The 20231-nt window shown below is 44.7% G+C and overlaps 1 protein-coding gene across 3 annotated transcripts in view; it reads left to right on the top strand.

Moving 5' to 3' along the window:
- FUT9 (fucosyltransferase 9) overlaps positions 1–19580 on the top strand; it is a 513529-nt gene extending 493949 nt beyond the window's left edge. For 2 of the 3 annotated variants that reach the window (XM_085611140.1, XM_085611138.1), the window contains one exon: positions 17738–19580. In XM_085611140.1, coding sequence (XP_085467266.1) covers positions 17746–18825 — 1080 coding nt within the window. In that variant the 5' untranslated portion in view covers positions 17738–17745 and the 3' untranslated portion in view covers positions 18826–19580. The remainder of the gene's footprint in view (positions 1–17737) is intronic. The other variant, XM_085611139.1, reaches the window with a different exon arrangement.
- Positions 19581–20231: the final 651 nt, after the last annotated feature.

Raw genomic sequence — 20231 nt, 5'->3', positions numbered from 1 at the left:
AAGCAAAAACTGCAAAGCATTAAGTGGAAGAGTGTCAAAATAATCCAAAATAATTAATAATACAATTAAAATATATATTTTTTCGTTCACTTAAAATTTACCCTGGGGTGAGTTCGCGGAGTTGCACTACGCGGAGCTACGCTAAGTGCAGAAAAGACTCAGTTGCACTACGCGAAGCTCCGCAAGCAGCAGTGTACGGCAGAAAAATGCCATTTGCGGTGATTGCACAGTGTCGGATGCTTGTCCGCACTGTGCAATCATTGCGAACAGCACCATGCATAGCTTAAGCTTACCTTTTCTGCTGCTCGAGTAGATTTTTACTCAAGCAGCAGCTTTCTCAACGCGAATGGGCAGTTTCTCAGTGTGAGCAGTCGTGAGCATACGCAACCACTCGCAATGAGAAACCTGACCCCCCATGTTGAGAAATCTTGCCAGGAGGTTTGTTTTCCACGCTCACCAACTTGATGTTGGCGATCGCGAACGAGGAAAAATCTCGCCGGGAGGTGGATTTTCCTCACTGGCGCTTGCCATCTTGAGGTTGGTGAACGCGAGCGAGGAAAAAAACTCCGCTCTGCTGCGCAAAGGGGAGTTTTTCAGAACTCCGTGAACTCCGTGTAACGCAGAAAGCGGGAAACTCCACAAACTCTGTGAGCAGAGCGGAGTTCACTCCCAGGTTTAGATAAAACCACAGAGTTTATAATCCTTAGAACTAGCTGTAACAAAATCAAAATAATCCACATCTTCGTTAATATTTCAACATTCAAATAGGCTGTAGTCAAGAAGGGGTGCCGACTCGAGCATGTGTGACTAAAACATGGCCATCTCCGTTAGCCTCCAAGTGGCACGCCCGCCCAACAAATAACTTAGGGGCCCATTACGATGACTAGGGGACTTTGTCCGCCCTCCACCGTGACAGTAAACGGGACTGACCGCTAGAGGTGCGGCAGTCTCACCAGGCCCATTAGGATGCAACCGCCACCCTGGTGATCGCATCCCACATGTTTTACATTGCGGCGGTCGTGCTGTAAGCAGCACCTGCCGTAATGTAAAAGATTAATTGTGTGCATTGGCATGCACAACGTGACAGGCACCGTGCGGTGCCTGCCACCTTGTAAATGCCAATTTAGGGGGGTACTTCAACAGGCCCCCAAAGTAAACTCTGCATGCCTTTCCATGGCATAGTCTCCGCCATGGAAATGCATACACACCACACACATCATAATATGGATGGCGGTGCCGCCACCATATTATGGGCCTTTTCCACCCGGCAGGCAATCGTGACGATTGCCTGCCGGCGGAAAAGTGGCGGACGGTCTTTCTGTCCTGCCGGGGGTAAATGGCCGTCCGGCGGGGAGTTTTGGCGGGTGGATCACCACCGCCGGTCGGGCGGTGGCGTCCCGCCTGCCATGATGATAGGCCCCTTAGTGAAGGCTACCTTCCAATGTCGTGTCAGTTTTTGATTCTGTCCTGGTCACTTGTCTTCTCTAACTACAAGTTTAGCTTCATTTTTATTGTACGCAATAACTTTTGAAAAGGACTATTACATTCAATCCTTGCACTTCCATTCCAAATCAAAGGGAGATACCAACTCTCCATGGATTTGATATCCACCCAAATAAGGCAGCTACCATATCAATAGCAGCTAATACCATTTTCTCCGTGTTTCTTCATAACAGTTTATTTAATTGTCTTTTCCAGTTTTTGAGCCAGTGAGCACCCGGGTAATTTGGATGCTTGGCTGCTTTTCCTCCTTTAACAGTAGAGTGCTGTACAAGGAAATAGCTTTATATTTAAAGTCTCGTTATCAACACGTTGTATTTTCACTGCTATATTTTAGCAAATGCTCTTCTTTGTGCTGCGATCTTGGTAATGAAACGCTTTGTCTGTTATCTGAAAGATGTCCTAGGGGTGTCTGCTTTATTCCTCAATCCTCCATCTCGATGTTATCAAAGGAGGAAACCTGTGGAGGTTGATATGGATTTCTAACATAACCTTACCTGTGAAAAAGCTCATTTTGTCTTTCACCCAGACCCAGCACCCAATTTGAGCTGTGATTTCTCGTGCTCAGCACTTAATCGTCAACAGCGGCGCTCGTGACCTCGCCCTAAAGGTGCACTTTTTATGAGCACAGTTAAGGACACATTTATTTTTCCTTTTTTGTAGTCCCAGGGAAATTGAGTGAATGCAAAGAATCACAGGACGTTGAGCCAACATCAAGCCTCGAATCTTTTTCCCCAGCTCCAAAGTCAGTAGCTCTGGCCTCTCCCCCTTTGTAGGGTTTTGGTTAGTTCTGTTATAGGCGGCGCTAAAAGGAGCAATGGTCTGGTGGAAGCTGCCTCCTGCCGAAAGCCCAGCACTTACTTTTTCTCAAATTAACCACTGCTTTCACTGTAGCCTGTAATGTCGCGATACTAAGACTGACGCGACACGCAACGGCGTGCGCGTCAGGTCACGTGCATTGGAACGACAATAAATATGACGTCACTGGTGCACGTCAGAAGAAGGGCCACGGCAGCAGTGACGGAGCAAACGCACGAGTGTGTCCCGAGTATCATTCACCACGTGTAGGGACCCGGGTGGTGGAGGCCAACAGTAACGGTGCTTCGTGCTCCGACGACACAACAAAGTGGCGACGAGGGTGGGCGTACCCTCGCGTTCCGTTGCCTGCGCTCCGTTGGTGTGGCGGCCGGTGAGCGTTCCCCGCTCGCGGTGCTCGTGCCCCGCGGAGACGCGCTGCGGTCCCTGTGCCCCCGGTGCTGTGGCGGTGAGTGTGAGCGCGTCAGAGCGCTCCCGGTTGGAGGTGTGACCGCGTGGGGACGTCTGTTGCATCGACGGCCCCAGCACGCTAGTCGACACGTGCGCCACGCCCCCCTGCCTGCCTGGAACGCGCGGAGCGTTTTCAACCCCCTGCCTCCTGCCTGTGGCTGCCTGGACTGCCGGTGGGCCCCTGCTCCTCAGTGCCAGTAAGTTGTGTGGTCGAGTGGATGGCCTGCTTGGAGTGCTGCCTGGGGGGAAGGAAGATCACCACGCCCAGCCCATAGAAAAGGCTCAGGAGGACACGAGGGGGGAGCCATACACCATCCTCACACCCCTGCCCGACCGAGGGAGCATCTGGAGAAGGTCACACCCGGCCTGTGAGCAGACCCTGTCATCTGAGAGCCATCACGGTCAAGGATAGGAGGAGGTCTCGCCAGGCGCAAGCAGCGCACGTGCAGGAAGCCTCGCCTGGAGTAGGCAGCGCACGTGCACAATGGCAAACATCCCGCCGATTGAGCCATTCTCGGTGGAGGGGTCCCCATCTGCAGTAGCAGCACGATGGAGAGACTGGGAAGATAGAGTGCGCATTTTCTTCGAGGCTACGAAGGTCCAAAGAGATCAAAAATGCGCAATCATAATCCACCTTGGAGGAAAAGAGATTTACAACATAGTGAAGACGCTTGCGGAAAACACCCCCAAGACGCGCACGACATTAATAGCGGCGCTTAACGAATACTTTGAACCAATGGCGAACCGCGACTATGAACGTTTCATCTTCCGCCAAGCACGCCAATTGCCTGAGGAATCGCTCGACAAATTCCACGCTCGTCTCAAGAACCTAGCGGCCACCTGCGGGTTTCGGGATGAGACTGAGGAGATAAGAGGCCAGATAATACAAGGGTGCGCGTCCGTCAAACTGAGGGAAAGGATCTTGGAGGAATCCGGCAAGCCCCTAGCAGACATACTGACAATGGGCCGGACGAAAGAACTATCGAAAGCGCGCGCTGCGCACATGGAGGCGGCCCTACAAGCGCCAGTGAAGACCGAGCCGGTCAACGCGGTGGCGGTCAAGCCAAAACAGAGATGGCCCCGACGAGGACCAGGCCCGGCCGCCCAAGACCAGCCCAAGTCCTGCGGGTATTGCGGTGGCTCGCCCCACGCCTCGGCAGAGTGCCCAGCACGAGGGAGGAAGTGCATGGGATGTGGACGCTTCAACCACTTTGAGAAAGTGTGCCGGTCAAAGAAGTTCCGAAAGCCCCGCCAAACCGTAAACACGGTTGAGGAAGGAGGCCCGGTCGCCAGTGACATGGACGATGATGAAGAGGAAGAAAAGGTGATACACAGAGTACACATGATATGCACGGCGATACGCAGGACTAGGAGGTTGCCGCAATGCAGCATCCGAGTAGGGTCGCAAGAGGTTACAACGGTCGTAGACACCGGAGCCAGCATCAATATCATGGCCTCTACGATGCACAGATCCATGCACCCACAGCCAACACTACTTCCATCGACAATCACGGTATTCGCATACGGACAGGAGGAACCGTTGAAAGTACGGGGAAAGTTCAGGACTGTGATATCTCATGGGACGCGGTCCATAACGTCAAACATCTATGTGACCGAAGACGGGCAAGGCATGCTCCTGGGCTGCAGAGCGGCAGAAGATCTGGGAGTGGTAACGTTCGCATTTGGGGTACACCAAGAGTCAATACACCACACCTTGGAGGAGTTCGAAGAAATCTTCCACGGAATAGGCAAGTTCCGAGGGAAAGAGGTCCACCTACACATCGACCCCACCGTGCAGCCGATAGCACTTCGACATCGCCGCATAGCGTTCCACCTCAGGCCACTGGTGGAAGCCGAGCTGAAGAAGCTGGAAGCGGCGGGAATCATCGAGAAAGTGTCAGGACCGACCCCGTGGGTGTCGCCAATCGTTGTAGCGAAGAAACCCAAGCAACCAGGCGCGGTCAGAATATGTGTGGACATGCGGCTCCCCAACGCTGCCATCAAAAGGGAGCGACACATCACTCCGACCATCGATGACATCGTCGGGGAAATGGCAGGCGCCAAATGGTTCTCAAAACTGGACTTACGCTCTGGGTACCACCAACTCGTGCTGGACGAAGCGTCCCGGAACATCACCACGTTCTCCACGCACGTAGGTCTAAGGCGGTACACGCGGCTGAGTTTCGGAGTGTCGAGCGCTGCTGAAGTGTTCCAGAACGTAATACAAGAACTCATCGCAGGAATCCCTGGAGCGATCAACGTCAGCGATGACATCATGGTGCATGCCACGACCGTGGCGGAGCACAATGAGAGGCTGGTGCAGGTGCTACGACGGATACGAGACGCAGGCCTTACACTACATCGGGAGAAGTGCGAATTTCTGTGCAGGAAGATCCAATTCTTTGGCTACACATTCTCGGCGGATGGCGTCAACCCGGATCCAGACAAGGTAAAGGACATAAAGGAAGCGACCGCTCCCTCAAACATCACGGAGGTGCAGAGCTTCTTAGGAATGGTGAACTACTGTGGCAGGTTCATCAAGGACCTGGCGAACCTTACGGCGCCACTAAGAGAGCTCACCAAGGAATCCACCCCCTGGACATGGGACAGTGACCACGATCGAGCGTTCGAGGAAATCAAACAGGCGCTCTCAGAAGCCACGACATTGGCATTCTTTGATCCGGCCAAGCTGACACAAATTGCCGTCGACGCCGGTCCAGTCGGTCTGGGCGCAGTCCTACTACAACGGAAGACAAGTGCCGAGGAATGGGCCCCGGTGGCATTTGCCAGCCGTTCGCTTACAGAGACTGAGCAGAGATACTCACAGATAGAAAAAGAGGCGATCGCCATTCATTGGGGGTGTCATCACTTCCACCTGTACGTCTACGGCAAACCATTTGTTGTGACCACTGACCACAAACCACTGGTGTCCTTGTTTGCGGGCACATCTACCAAGCCGCCGCCGAGAATCGAAAAATGGATGTTGCAACTGCAAAATTATAACTGCAAGATCGAGTACCAACCGGGCGCCCGGAACCCGGCAGACTACCTATCTCGCCACCCTCGCAAAGCAACTCCACAAGAGATGAAGGAGGCGGCTGAAACAGAAGAGTACGTCCGCTGCATCACTGCGCGATCGTGTCCCAGGCCAGTGTCCATGGCCAGCCTATCACAGGCCACCAGTGAAGATGAGTGCCTACAAAGAGCAAGAGTGGCAGTCCAAAACAACGACTGGAACCGGGCCAGAGAGGAGTGGAAAAGTTTGACGCCCAGGGCAAGACAGATAATGGAGAGCTTATACAATGTAAGAACGGAGCTGACGGAAGACGGCACAGGATGTTTGTTGAGAGGCTACAGATTGGTCATCCCGGCGTCCTTAACCCAGAGAGTGGTGGATTTAGCCCACATTGGCCACCAAGGCATGGTCAAGACCAAGTCCCGGCTCCGGACCAAAGTGTGGTTCCCTCTCATGGATGAGTTAGTAGAAGCCACCGTTCGAGAATGCCATGCCTGCCAGGTCACGGGGGAGGCCCCACGGCCAGAACCTCGACCCCGAAGGCCCTGGTCCAAGATAAGCGTCGACTTTGGTAGCCTATGTGTGAGGTGAAATATTGCGAATAGGTTGAAGCTATTCGAAAATCCTATAGCATATGGAAATTATCACTTTGGACATACATTCTAAACATTACTAGGATTCCAGAGATTTAGTTTGAACACAGGAAATGTAAATAACGACTGTGTAGAAACATGGTCGTCAATTCACTAAAATGCGATGGGTAGCGGGAGTGACTTCACATGCCCCTTGACTTTTACTTTCACTCACACATACATATGCTTATATATACTCATGCATTCACACATATGCACACACTCACACATACACACAAATTCCTACAAATTCACACACATTCACACATACACAGACTCTCTTACAAACACGCACTCAAAATTGCAAGCAGGCATACATCATACATAGATTTAAAAGCTTTTTTTAGTACTTACCACAGCTGTCAGGGAAAGTTATATACCATCTATTTGTACTCCATTTTTGTATTAAACTAATAGTGACTAATGTAATATTATTCACTATTGTTGTTATAAAAATGTGGCAATAAAAACGAGGCACGTGGAGGTCCCACTGACGTCCATAAGGACGAGCTGCTTCTGTTCCTGCCACTGGTTTTGCCACTGCTGACTCTAGGGGTCGCAAAGGCAGTGCCAGGGGCTAAAAGGGGCATGCCAGGGGTCGCAGTAGCGATACGTCCAGGTGTAGACCATCAAGCACAAAAGGATCACACCAGGAACCTACTGATGGATTTAACAGCATTTACATGTGTGAATGCTATTGGTCGTGGCACTTGCAAAGATGTTGTCTGTAATATCTGAATACGGCAGCAGTAAAAGCTGGCAGTGGTGGAGAAATCTGTGACAATAAATACACATAGTGGTGCCAGGATTCCCTTTGAGAATTGCTGTCAGTCACAAAAAGGTAAATTCAGTCGCACATTTAGCACAGAATTCACCCTTGTGAAATGGGCCCTAAAATCTGATGATATTCTCAAAAGAATAAAAAATGAGATGTTAGTGTTTTTAGACACAATGCAAAGTTTCTCATCAAAAAAGAAAATGAATGTGCTCCTGTTATTTATCTGGTTGAAACCCTCAATTAAATATGAGATGTCACCCTGGATTTAGGGCCATTGCTCGTTGGCAGGTATACTGCTCACCGGATCAATCTCTCTGTTTTGAGATATGTGTGCAACCTGCAGGCACAGTTTCAATTCCCAGAAAATGTATCACTATGTATTTAGGCAATAGTTACACATACGTTTACTCTTGTGGTAGAAACATATATACTCATCAACTAACTGTATTATAAGAAATTCATAAAAGCACTATTTGGTTTAAAAAGTATTCAAGCAGCTGTGATAGAGCATATTGGGGCAGATTTACAAGCCCTGTACGCCACATTTGCGCAACCGTTGCGTCACTTTTGTGACGCAGCGGCGGCGCAAAGCCAGCACCATGCTGCGGGGTATTTACAATGTGACTTATCTAGGGAGATGCGTCACATTGTAAAGCCCTGGACCACATGTGGGCGTTCCGGCGCAGGGGGGGCGTTCCGGCATAGGAACGCCCCCTAAAAGTGGCTGAGTGAAATCTACAAGATTTCACTCAGCCACTTTTACGGCCATGCTGCGTCAAAACCCTGTGCCTGCTTGAAGCAGGCGTAAGGATTGACGCAGCATGTTTGGCATAGGGGAACCCCGACTCCAGCAATGCGTCACCTTTACGGCAGCAGATGCATCACGCATCTGTCTATTCTTGCACATCATGGTGGCGCAAGAGGTGTGTGCCGTGACGCAAAATAACTGGCGCATCCCTGCTGATATGCAGGGATGCGCCAGTTACTGTAAATCTGCCCCATTGTTCCTTACAATACTCCAAAATAGTCTGGTTCAACTTGTTAACAAGACCTGCTTTGTTTGAGACAAGCTTGTTGTGGGAGTTTTCTTGAATGTGTCATTTCATATTTCTATAGGGGTTTGAGGATCAGTCTGTATTTCAGTAAAACTATAATAACAGACTCATGTCACACAAGGAAGGACTCGGGGAAACCGAATTCATGTTGAATTTCAAGAGCTGTTGGCCATTCTCAGGGACCAAAGAGCCTGCGGGGGGCACCTCTGTAAGAAGAACTAGTGGGCCAGGTGGGACTGGACATTGACAGCTGAAGGAAATAATGTATTAGCTTGCCTCTACTGAAATCCGTGTCCTGGGACTTTACCATGCTCCTGAAAGTTTTGATGCTTTGATATTTTACAGCTCTCAGTGGAACGGAAAAAGGTGACAAAATTAGCCACCAAAGACAAGGGGGGCAGATTTGCTAGCCCCTTGCGCCACTTTTGCGTCACTTTTAGCATTGGAAACGGGATGCAAAAGTGGCGCAAGGGGCTTGTAAATCTGCCCCAATGTTTCTAGATGGGCAAGAGCTCGTGGATTAATTCACTGTGAGCACCAGTAACTCTTGGTCGAAAACAATACTCTATTTATTAAGTCAAGGTTATCAATATGTATTCACTTGTGACATACCATAAAAGAGAAAATGATGCTTCTTTCTTACAAACGATCTGTAGCCGACACACCATGAATATAAAATTACGTTACTATGATACTTCTGACTATCAATACCGTAACAATACGAGTTGAGAAAGGTCTAATAGAAAACATACATGATTGACTTTTACTAACTAGTCAGGGATCACAAGCAAGGAACAGAGGCTACACTGATCTAGAAGAGGAGCATACCTGCATACCCGCATACCCGCATAGCCCATAACATTACTAAGCTTTTATAACTAGCGTGTATGTCTTCACTGCTGTAATGTTTATTACTGTCATGAATCCACAACGGTGCCCCTATTCATTTCACCCTGTTCAATAGGGCAAAGCCGTAAGGAAGGCTGTATTTAAAAACGTGAGGTAGGAACCAAAGCACACACCAAAGATGTATCTGAAGTAATTGGAGGGTGTAATAAGTGAACAGGCATCAGTCAGAAGGTCCAGTTTCTTCTGATCTGTTTATTCATCCAAACTCTTCAGGAATAGAACATAGCATTTCCTTCGAGAGCCAGCTGACACGTGTTTTGTCCACAGGACTTTATCAAGACATGTATGGCAAAGACATTTGTGGTTAAAATCTACAACCCCTGCCCCCCCCGCCCTTAGCCCGAAAAAAACACATTCAGGGGAAAAATCTACTCTGTCCCCAGACCCGCCACCCCCCTGCCCTGCCCCGCCCCCTGCCCTGAACCCTAAATCGGCCCTCCAATCCCAAAATCTAACCTGATCCCTGGCCCCTGTCCTGAGCCCTAAAAAGGCCCCCAGGCCAACAAATACCCCTTCCTCCCTACCCTGAGACCTAAAACTACCCATTCCCTCCTGAAAACCAACCCCCTATCCTGATCCCTAAAAACTTCCCTGACCCGACGGGTTTGTATATGAGTTGCCGAGGCCGCATTTTCCTTGCTGTTTCCCTGTTTTCTACAGTGGGTTCTAAGTGACATTATAGACATTAAGCTATTGGGTACAAATGAAACCCTGATTTCGAACATCTCCATTTATTGACAACTGCCTGTCTCTTTTCCAATGAGCCTCATTCCTGCAGACAGAGGGTGAAGTGTCTTGAGAGAGTTATGAACACTATGACCCTCCTCGCCCTTCTCCACCTTCCTCAGCCCCAATACTTTAACATTATTAGTGCTCAGCGCAGGAACCCACATCCCGGCATCAGAGGGCAGGGAAACCCCTGGTACTGCGTACCAAGGACTTTCTTAAAGCGCACTTTAGCACAGAGGGCAACGGACCCACTTCCAATATCATTGTCATGGAGTCCCTTCTGAGACTTTTGACATTCGGTGGCACATTAATGTCACAAATCTGGAAACTGAGGAAGGTACTGACTCAGCTGTGCACTGGTAGGACCCGGAACCATAACTAATTCCAAGTCCATGATGCTAATGGAGTAGGCTTTCCCCTTTGCAGTTAGCTTTGCCTTAATTACTCACATGATTAAAAGAGGTTGGTCACATGGGAAGGATTGGGCGCAGGGTGTGGCCATCGGTCAAGCCCACTCCCCAACCCATATAGGGGCATATCAGCAAGGCGAGGCGATAGAATTCTCGCCGCTTTTGCAGCCGTTTTCGGACGAAAAGCGGCGATAATTTTATCGCCTAATTAGGAAGCTCACGCTAACGCGTGAAAACTTGCGTTAGCGTAGGAATTCCTAACGCCCAGCTTTGCATCTCTAATGAGATGCAAAGTGGGCGTTCCTGACCTGACATGACCGGAGAAATGTCGCTAAGCATCATTTCTCCTATCATCAAGCCCCACGCTATGAAGCATAGCGGCAAGAAAAGTAGCGATAACCCCTGTTATCGCTACTTTCCTAACGCCTGCTTCAGGACTGATTTTGCCATGATATCCTATGGAAGGTGGATATCATGGCTAAGTTTATCAGTCACTATCATCAAGCTAACGCCACATTGCGTGACATTATCGCTGGGTTTCCAGCGATAATCTCACGTTAGGCAGTTAGCATGAGGATTTGTATCGCTTTTGAGATAAGCGTTGCTAATAGCACGCTATCTCAGCGATAAAAATCCACGCTAGCCGGCGATAATTATCCTAGCGCTAAGTGTGCTTAGCGATAATTATCGCCGGTTTTTGCTGATATGCCCAATAGTTGGTTGGATGCTGGGTCTGATTTGACAACAGGCCATGCAGACAACCTCCACTGTATATGTCCAAAGTCAGTCGATAGGGGTGTTGGTCACTTGTGGAGGTGTGTGTGCAGACCCTATCCACAGGATAAGCACTGTGTCAAACATGTCCTTCATATAGCCGAAGATTGTGTGCAGTGAAGTTTTGCTGCTTATGGATGATTGGGCGCAGGTCCTTTCAGGAGCCTAGCCACTGAATCTAAGTCCTGATGTGGATTGGATGCAGCGTCTGCCCAGAGGGTATGACTGGGATGTCATGAGTGATGTCATTAAGTATGTCATTTAACATGCATGAGTGAAGTAATATGTGAATTCATAAGCATATTGGGGCCCAAGTTATAGTTGGTTCACTAAATTAGAACTGCCATTTTCTATACATTGACATTATTTTAGAACATGTAAAATAAAATTTTAGGGATCGCAATATCACATAATATGCAGTGAAATGGCCCTTGTATTTGTTAAGTAGTGAGGAATATAAATGGCGCCCAAGAAGATGGAATTTTCTATGACATTTAAAAAAAACTTAATGGATGAGTAATTAGTCTTTCTTCATTGTAATTGTTTTGTCACTAATCACATGGCATACAAAAGAGTAAAGGGAAATGGCGGTGTCCACAGTGAACAAGGCTGCTGATACAGCTGAAATGTGTCAAGTCATTCTCCTGTTGCATAGACATAAATACTTGGCATCAAAGTCACTAATGTTCAGTACAACTTCTTTTTGCTCACGGTTTTCTGTTTCTACTTCCTTAATTCACTTCATGCACAAACGCCAACCTTTTGATGTTTTACTGCCACATTTAGCACTGGGGTAGTTATCAGTTTTTGCCGGGGGAAGCTCTCGTTATTTATTGGTGGTCTTTAGTCTTGACACACAGGTGTTGGGTGCACAAGAGATGAAGTAATAGATATAGCAATGATGCTTCTCTGTAATGAAGCTGACGTGCTTCACTACTATAGATATTAACAGGCTAGAAGATGTTTGGTTTACACTATGAACAACAACAGTCTGACTGTTTACTTTCCCATATTAATATAGCCTTCAGTGAAATGAGATTGCCAATACACAAATTATTTACACATATGTTGGTCCGGCATATTTCTGTAAAACATGTTTTGCTGATATCCACTAAGTTCACACTATGTGAAATAAGTCTGAATACATGCATGATCTTGTTTTTCATGAGCAGATCACCCAGTTGGCAGTGTCCCTAAGGGCCTGTGGTGGGGCAAATATGACGATTACGTACAAAGACCAAACCTCAGGATGCCTCATGACACACATTTGTGTTACACATTGAAAGATCCGAGTTTAAGCTTTGCTCAAACTAAGAGGACGCTCACTGAATGTTCCAAGGATGTTTTAAGCACTGGCAAACTGGATCATCACCAGGTCTACAATGTTTTGCATGTCCCTGCTCTGACTTCACATTAGTAATGTATTGCCATTGCCAATTTGAATACACCACCAGCAGTAACAAATGAAAGCTGTGCAGTGACAAATATCAAAATGTACAAAAACAGTTCAGGAGCCTAACAAAAAACTGTGAAGATTCTCACCGTCTTTAACTGCATGTTCTAACAGCCTGCTCTCTCCTCCTTCCTTTTGCTCTTGATGTCTCAAATCAAGCTGACTGTACAGATAGTAAACTACTGCTTGGTGCCAAGAACAAATCTGAGAAAATGAAGACCACACGTTCCTTAGAGAAAAGAGTGGGACAGAAAAGAGAAAACACATTTTTCCTCACTTGTAAACAGCAGCAATATTTTTCAACAATTGTAATGCTGGTTCAACTCTAACCTTTAACTTTTAAATTATTTTGTTTTGAGTAGTATTTTGCAAGGATGCATTGGAAATTTTTACATCTTATTCAAACATTGTTTTCAATTGGATCATGTCCCACAAGAAAGCATCACTTTAACGTATTGAAGGGTGAGGCAATGTGAGAATGAATGGGAAAGAAGGATTATAGAGTCCACATAGCAGGAACTAAGGATTTCTGAGGAAAGCACATCATGAAGGTGAAACAAGGTAGAACGGGAGCTGCTGAGGGCAGAAAAGAAGAAGAACAAAAAATTGGGGGAGAAAGATGAGCCTGGGCTGTAGAGAAAAACAGATATATAATTGAGCAAACAACTGAGCTACGATGGGAAAACAAGAACACACTAAAGATCCAATTCATAAAGCTATTTAAGAGTATGTGTAATATGACCGCTGTAGTAGTAGTTCACATACTCATAACTGCAGTTTAAATATGTACACAAACACACCTACAACACTGTAAGTCAGTTGCAATTCGCCAACGTTACACCCATATCTACTCCAGTAACAATACAGCACAAAACCATTCAAAGATACATCAGCTAAGTCTTTGAGTCGGTCACTCACCGCACATGGCCCCTCGCAGGTACAGTAATGGAATCATATAGAGATGAATGGAGGCAGGCTAATTTTGGGAGGTAGGGGGTGGACAGGACACACACACACACACATACACACTCACTCACAGACATGCAGTCACACATCCATTAACAACACTCATTACCAAATATTCATACATACACGCACGCACAAAACATTTCTTTTTTTTAAACACACTTACCTGCAGCTCTGCCTCTGGGGTCCCATGAGGGTTGGGACTGCTGCCTTCCATTATTGGTTGTTAACCTTAGGTCAGCCAATGAAGGAAGGCAGCAGTTCCAAGCCTCGGAGGTCCCAGGAGGGTTGGCACTGCTGCCTTCCCTCATTGGCTGACCTTAGTCAGCCAATGAGGGAAGGCAGCAGTCTCAACCTCTTTGCAGAGTGGGATGGGGTCAGTGAAACGGCTGACCCCACCCCACTCTGTGATGAGATGTCACTGACTGACACTCGGCCCTGGGCACTTCAGGGATTAAAACTGACACTGCCAGGTCCAAAGCTATGAGTGTAGCTACCCCTCATGTTGAGGGAGAGGCCCTCGAGGACGTTTACTGAACTGAGGAGGTCACACTCACAGAAATTGTGACATCCTCGGCCCAGCAATGTTCAGCTCAGTCAGCCAGGGGCCTGCACATTTAGTGCATGTCTAGCTCTTGTTTGCCTGACCTGAAAATTAAGAGTGTCTATCAGGCTGACCTTTGCTCAGTCTGACAGACACTCTTCTTGAGGGGCAAAAGGTTTAGGGGTCATGGACCCTCAGCCCCTATGGATGGGCTGTGGCTGAAGGACACTCACAGAATAAAGGCAAACATCTAAAAGAAAAGAAAAATGAAGAAAAGAGAAAATTATCATAAACATTTATGTACACTGCATTGTACAAGTGTAAAATAATTAAATAAAATGGAAAATGTATGTGACAAATAGTCATATAACTTTAGATGTTGCATTTAACATTGCACATCACACTGTGCAAAAGTAAACTAAAAATATAAAAAATTAAATACAATTTGTAAATTAATGAAAAATGGTCACAATACTTTATGCAATGCAGTCACTTATACAAATCACATTATAAAATGCAAGCATAAAATATGGACATATATTGAAAATTACAAATCTTACTTTATTAATGATTTGGTTAAAAAAGGCTTATCTCTACTCGAGACACAATTGAAGACACATCATAACACATTGCATGCCTCAAAAATACATATTGTTACATAACACAGCCGCAGCTATCATCTGGTTGCATCTCTTGAAGCATAGGGGAGAGGACCCTGTGACCTGTGTTTATGCACTCCTAGTAGAATTGTTTGTCAAGTGGGTATTGTTTTTTTATAGGTGATGCCTGTTTTCTGTTCCCTTTAATTTGTAGTTCTACATAGGGCAGTCGCAGAGCTCTGCCTACACTGTGTGGAGCTACATATGGCAGATTTATACCTAAAATACTCTCACATAATAATAGTAGTAACTTGAAGTCGAATTTTGTGTTAAACTTGTCTCCATATCCTCATGCATGTAAACTCTGTCCTAGGTTTTCTGCTCGATAAGATTTTTATTTATGAACACTTTACTCATTTGCCCCTTAAACATCAGAATAAGTTAAAGGTCCAAAGAATAGAGACATTGAATATGCAGGCACTAAGACTGAGATGCGAATATTGGGCTGACTGGTTTGGATGGGATCTTTTATTTGTATCCCTTCACTTCTACTCCTCTGTTGAGCCCACAAAACAATGGAAGAATACACCATGAAACATGCCAGTCTCTTGCAATTTAGAAGCTTAATTGCGTGACACATCTTGTTATCTTACAAGCCAAAGTCTCTGTTGCCGCTCAGCTCTAACATGGAAATACTGTATTTTCATACTGCCAGTAAAAGGAAAGCTGTGGCACCCAGAAGAGCTTTTTTACACTCAATGCATTTTGTATACCTGCCGAATTTAGATAATGAGTATTTAAACACTGTGTAAAACTTTCTGGGCGGTGAGTTCCAAACCACGATGGAAGAAACGCTTTCATGGTGTAAGTCTCACTATGCACCACTGTTCTGCTGGTGCAGCGTTAAGGAACGTTGTAGGTGTTTCACTACCTTTTTTCTGGGCCCATGGAAACATTTTAACATTCCGGAATAATTAGCATAATGATGAGAATTTCGCTTGTTTCACTTGTTATGCTAAATTACACCATGTCCCTTGATTATACTGCTGAGAGAGCTGCAAACTGATATTGCTAGCATCAGTTGTGTTTATTGCACTATTTTTGTAGTACAAAATGCATGTTTGTGTCATAAATGGAAACGAGCATGAAATTATGTCAAATTAAAATTAGGCGAATTTCACACACCTCTAATTTTTTCCTTTTTCAATTCCATCTCCCTCCCTTCTGAAGCGTTGTTTGCTGTGAGATAGAAATATGGACTATAGTTGCCTAGCACACTCAATGAAATTCATTTGAATTCTAGGTTCAAGTTGGGCTTGGACCAATCAAGGAGAAATATTGCCCTTACGTGCATTATAAAGTTTATAAACTCCTAAGCATGCTTCTTGCATATGTCCCTCCACTGTAATATCGAATACATATTTAGTCAAACTACTACAAAAAAATGCCTAAAAACATACTTGGGCTCTAGGTGCTAAAAATTCTGAAGTTGTCTCTAATTTCTATGGGCCTGATTCACTAAGGTAAGTTACACTTGTGAGTAAGTTTACACTTTTGTGTAAAGTTTTCAGTATTCGCAAACTGCACTTTTGCAGTACCTTACACTTTTGTAGTAAGTCCAGCACTACATGGCCAGCCACTGGTACTGCAATACGCTCCCAAAGAAAATATTGGAGGTAGAGACTTACAACAAAAGAATGAATTACTACAAAAGTGTAAGTGGCATATTATCAAGCACGGCGTTAAAATTATCTGCCGCTAAGGCGGCGATAATGGGCTTGATAATATGCCGCAGAGAATTCCAATAGAAGCCAATGTTCACACCAGAACATGGGCTTCTATGGGAATTCTCAAGGGCATATTAGCAAGCCCATTATCGCCGCTTTAGCGGCAGTTTTCTGTCGCTAAAGCGGTGATAATTTTAACGCCGTTTCTTGATAATATGCCCCTAAGTTACACAAAAGTGCAGTTTCCAAATAAAAAAGTTAGTAGACTTGCTCAAAGGTTTAAGCTACTGCAAAAGTCTTGTTTGTGAATAACACTTTGTAGTACGTTTTGTAGTACTACTGTACTAATACAAAATGTACCTCAAAGTGCAGTTTGTGAATCAGACCCACAGTGTGTAGAAAGGGGAGACTCAGAGGGAGGTTAAGTAAAAAGAGGATTACAAAGTTCAGAAGGCCTGGTGGTAATGGTAGTTTGGGAGTAGTGGAGCACAGGGACATAGAGGATGGCAGGAGGAGAGCTTTATTTTTTAATATATACTTTAGTGAAGGGCACATTGCGGGTGGGTTTCTGGAGCCCAGGTATATATTTTTGTGAATGGGGAAGGCTCCAAATAGCAGTGCCTGTAATTTAAAGCAGGCCTAACGTATTTCCTCCTGTTTTACTTTGCTGGATCATGAGGGTTGGTCAGTGGAAGAGTGGAAATGAACCTAGAACACATTCCAAATACATTGCATAAGTTTCAACAAAGCAATGGTTTCATTCTGTGGCTTTTTTACACATAGTCAGCTCACTCTTTATGATGTCACACAGCAGCCCTCAGTGGAAAATACCCTTGCTGCTGATACTCATCCATGTACAATTATAAATGAGTTACATTTCTGTGCCATGCACACAAAATAAAGATACAGGTATAAATGATCAAAATCTCATTGTATAAATCTGAACAGAGTCTGTAGTTTGGAAGAGTTAACAAATGGCACATTCTTTCCAAATGAATGTAATACATAGATAACTGTTGGACATTCCACAAATACCCTGATGCACCTGGGTGATACTCAGAGCACCGTATGCCATGACGTCTGTTTAGATTGCAATATTTTATATTTTATTGTGACTGCTGTGTTTATTTGCTGTTTTATATTCTGTTAACTATCCAGGTATTTAGAAGTATTTTGACGCTGCCTTCCGGATACACATTGGAATTTAAAACAACACAAATAAACCCTTTTTTCTATATTAATGTTTAAATATGTTATTGTGGCGTGATTCTTGTTACTGAATAATTAAAAGCCAATCTTGTCTGATTAATGCTTTATCTGGCATAGTTTTCTGTCTTACAATAGCTATTTTGTTTACTCTCTTTCATTTTCTTTTGCAGGGCAAATTATGACATCAACATCCAAAGGTATTTTCCGACCATTTTTAATCATTTGTATCGTCTTGAGTTGCTTCATGGTATGTGTGCTCATATACGTCAAGCCAACAAACAACTGGATCTCCAGCCCAATCGAATCCGCCAGCTCGGTTCTGAAAATGAAGAGCTTCTTTACCACTAAAAGCGATTACTTCAATGAAACTACGATTCTGATCTGGGTGTGGCCTTTCGGGCAGACATTTGAGCTGAAATCATGCAACACTTTGTTCAACATCCACGGATGCCACCTAACCATCGACCGGTCTCTCTACAACAAATCACATGCGGTTCTAATCCATCACAGAGACATCAATTGGGACCTGACAAATTTGCCACAGCAAGCCAGGCCACCCTTTCAGAAATGGATATGGATGAACTTGGAATCCCCAACACATACACCACAGAAGAGTGGCATTGAACATCTTTTCAACCTGACCTTGACTTACAGACGGGATTCAGATATTCAAGTGCCTTATGGCTTCATGATCGTCAGTACCAATCCCTTTGAGTATGAAGTGCCAAGCAAAGACAAATTAGTGTGTTGGGTTGTTAGTAACTGGAATCCAGATCATGCAAGGGTCAAGTATTATAATGAGTTGAACAAGTACATTGAAATTCAGACCTACGGGCAAGCTTTTGGAGATTACCTAAGTGACAAAAGTCTTATCCCAACTATTTCAACTTGTAAATTTTACCTTTCCTTTGAAAACTCAATCCACAAAGACTACATCACCGAAAAACTTTACAATGCTTTGCTTGCTGGATCAGTGCCAGTTGTCCTGGGCCCATCCAGGGAAAACTATGAGAATTATATCCCTGCAGACTCTTTCATTCATGTGGATGATTTTCTCTCCCCCAGAGAACTAGCAGACTACCTTCTGCTGCTGAACAGTAATAGTGAGATGTATCTCAGTCTCTTCAACTGGAGAAAGTATTTTACAGTGAATTTATCTCAGTTTTGGGAATCACATGCGTGCCTTGCATGTGATCATGTAAAAAGACACCAGGAATACAAGTCCGTAAGCAATCTGGAAAAATGGTTTTGGAACTGATTTAACCCTTCGAGCACTTTGTATAAGAAGCCTGACGATCACTGTTGGAACTGAGTTGATCAAAGACAACTTCCTGTGTTTTCTGTCAATTTGCCAAATTGTATTTGCTCGGTAGTTTGTCAGATACTTTAAAGAGCTTCACATGATGTTAGCAGCCATCACTGTTCAATTTGACATCAAAATGTACATAGCTATTTGTGTGCACTGAGGATAGTTTTAATGTTTATTGCATTTTTTTAAATATTTCCCGAATGTCTGCCCAGAGTAATGTGAAGTAGTGATAGCAAAACAGCTTATTTGTGTTTCTCTTTTTATTGAACACATTCCATAGCCGAATTGAACATAGAGAAATGTCTTCAGATGTCATTTATAAATGAAACATAGTTTTTTATTTATTGAAAATTATCCGTATAGATGTTTTTGAGAAAAATATCTAATAACTGAATTACAATACCTAATAACATTGTGAGGCAAACCAGAAAATTGAACCACAGAGTTTTTTTCTGTGAGTAGTTGTTACTCTTGTATTACTTGAAGTTACTCCACAATTTCCGGGATTAGGTCACTTCTACTCTTGTAAAAAAGCTTTGTGAACTGAGAACAAGGTTCGATACATTTTAACCTATTTCTACTTTTTTTTTAAATGTCATTGGATAGTTCTGTGTAACGTATGGAACCACAATTATGTGCAGTGCATTTTGTCTATTGTCTTTTGTTGTTTTTCAGTTTATTTTTTAATAATAAAACTCTTCAAAGTATGTTTTATGTTGCTCAAGAGGTTTGATCTGGGAATGTTTTTATCCCTGTAAACTAAGAAAGTTATTGGGCGTCCAGAGGCTGTTCTTTAAATATTATTGTATCAGCTTGGAAAGGTTTTCATTTAGTTTTACGTCCCTTCAGGCTGTTCAGTCTTGAGTTTGTTTGCATTCATCTGACCAAAGCACTGACCAGAAGGACCAGCAGCGGTCTCTTGAACTGGTTCAAGTTCGCTATTCTCTTTTGCACATACAGGGTGTAATCAGTTATTTACTGTAGTGAGTTGATATGAGGTGCTGTTTGAGTTAATCATGTTTCATTCGTAATTACCGACCATGACTTGATGTTTTGAAATTTAAGTGACCTTCATTCAAATGTTGCCTTAATTTTTCAAGCAAGGAATATTGTACTAGGTGCCAATAGAAATACAAGGTTGCACTATGTGCATATTGTATGTTGAAAAATTATGAGCCGTTCCACCAATACATAGTTTTATTTTTTCGGCGGATGCAACAGGATCTTGCAAGCACACAGAGTTTTATGCTGTGTTCCACACACTGTGTCTCTAAACCGATTTTCACTTAAGGTATCCATAGCTCAACCTTGGTACCATGGTCCAAGAAGCAGGACAATACTCTAGAGGGAGGAGT

Source organism: Triturus cristatus, chromosome 6 (assembly GCF_964204655.1).
Source record: "Triturus cristatus chromosome 6, aTriCri1.1, whole genome shotgun sequence".
Classification (NCBI taxonomy): Eukaryota; Metazoa; Chordata; class Amphibia; order Caudata; family Salamandridae; genus Triturus; species Triturus cristatus.
This window is presented reverse-complemented; position numbering and strand designations above follow the sequence as displayed.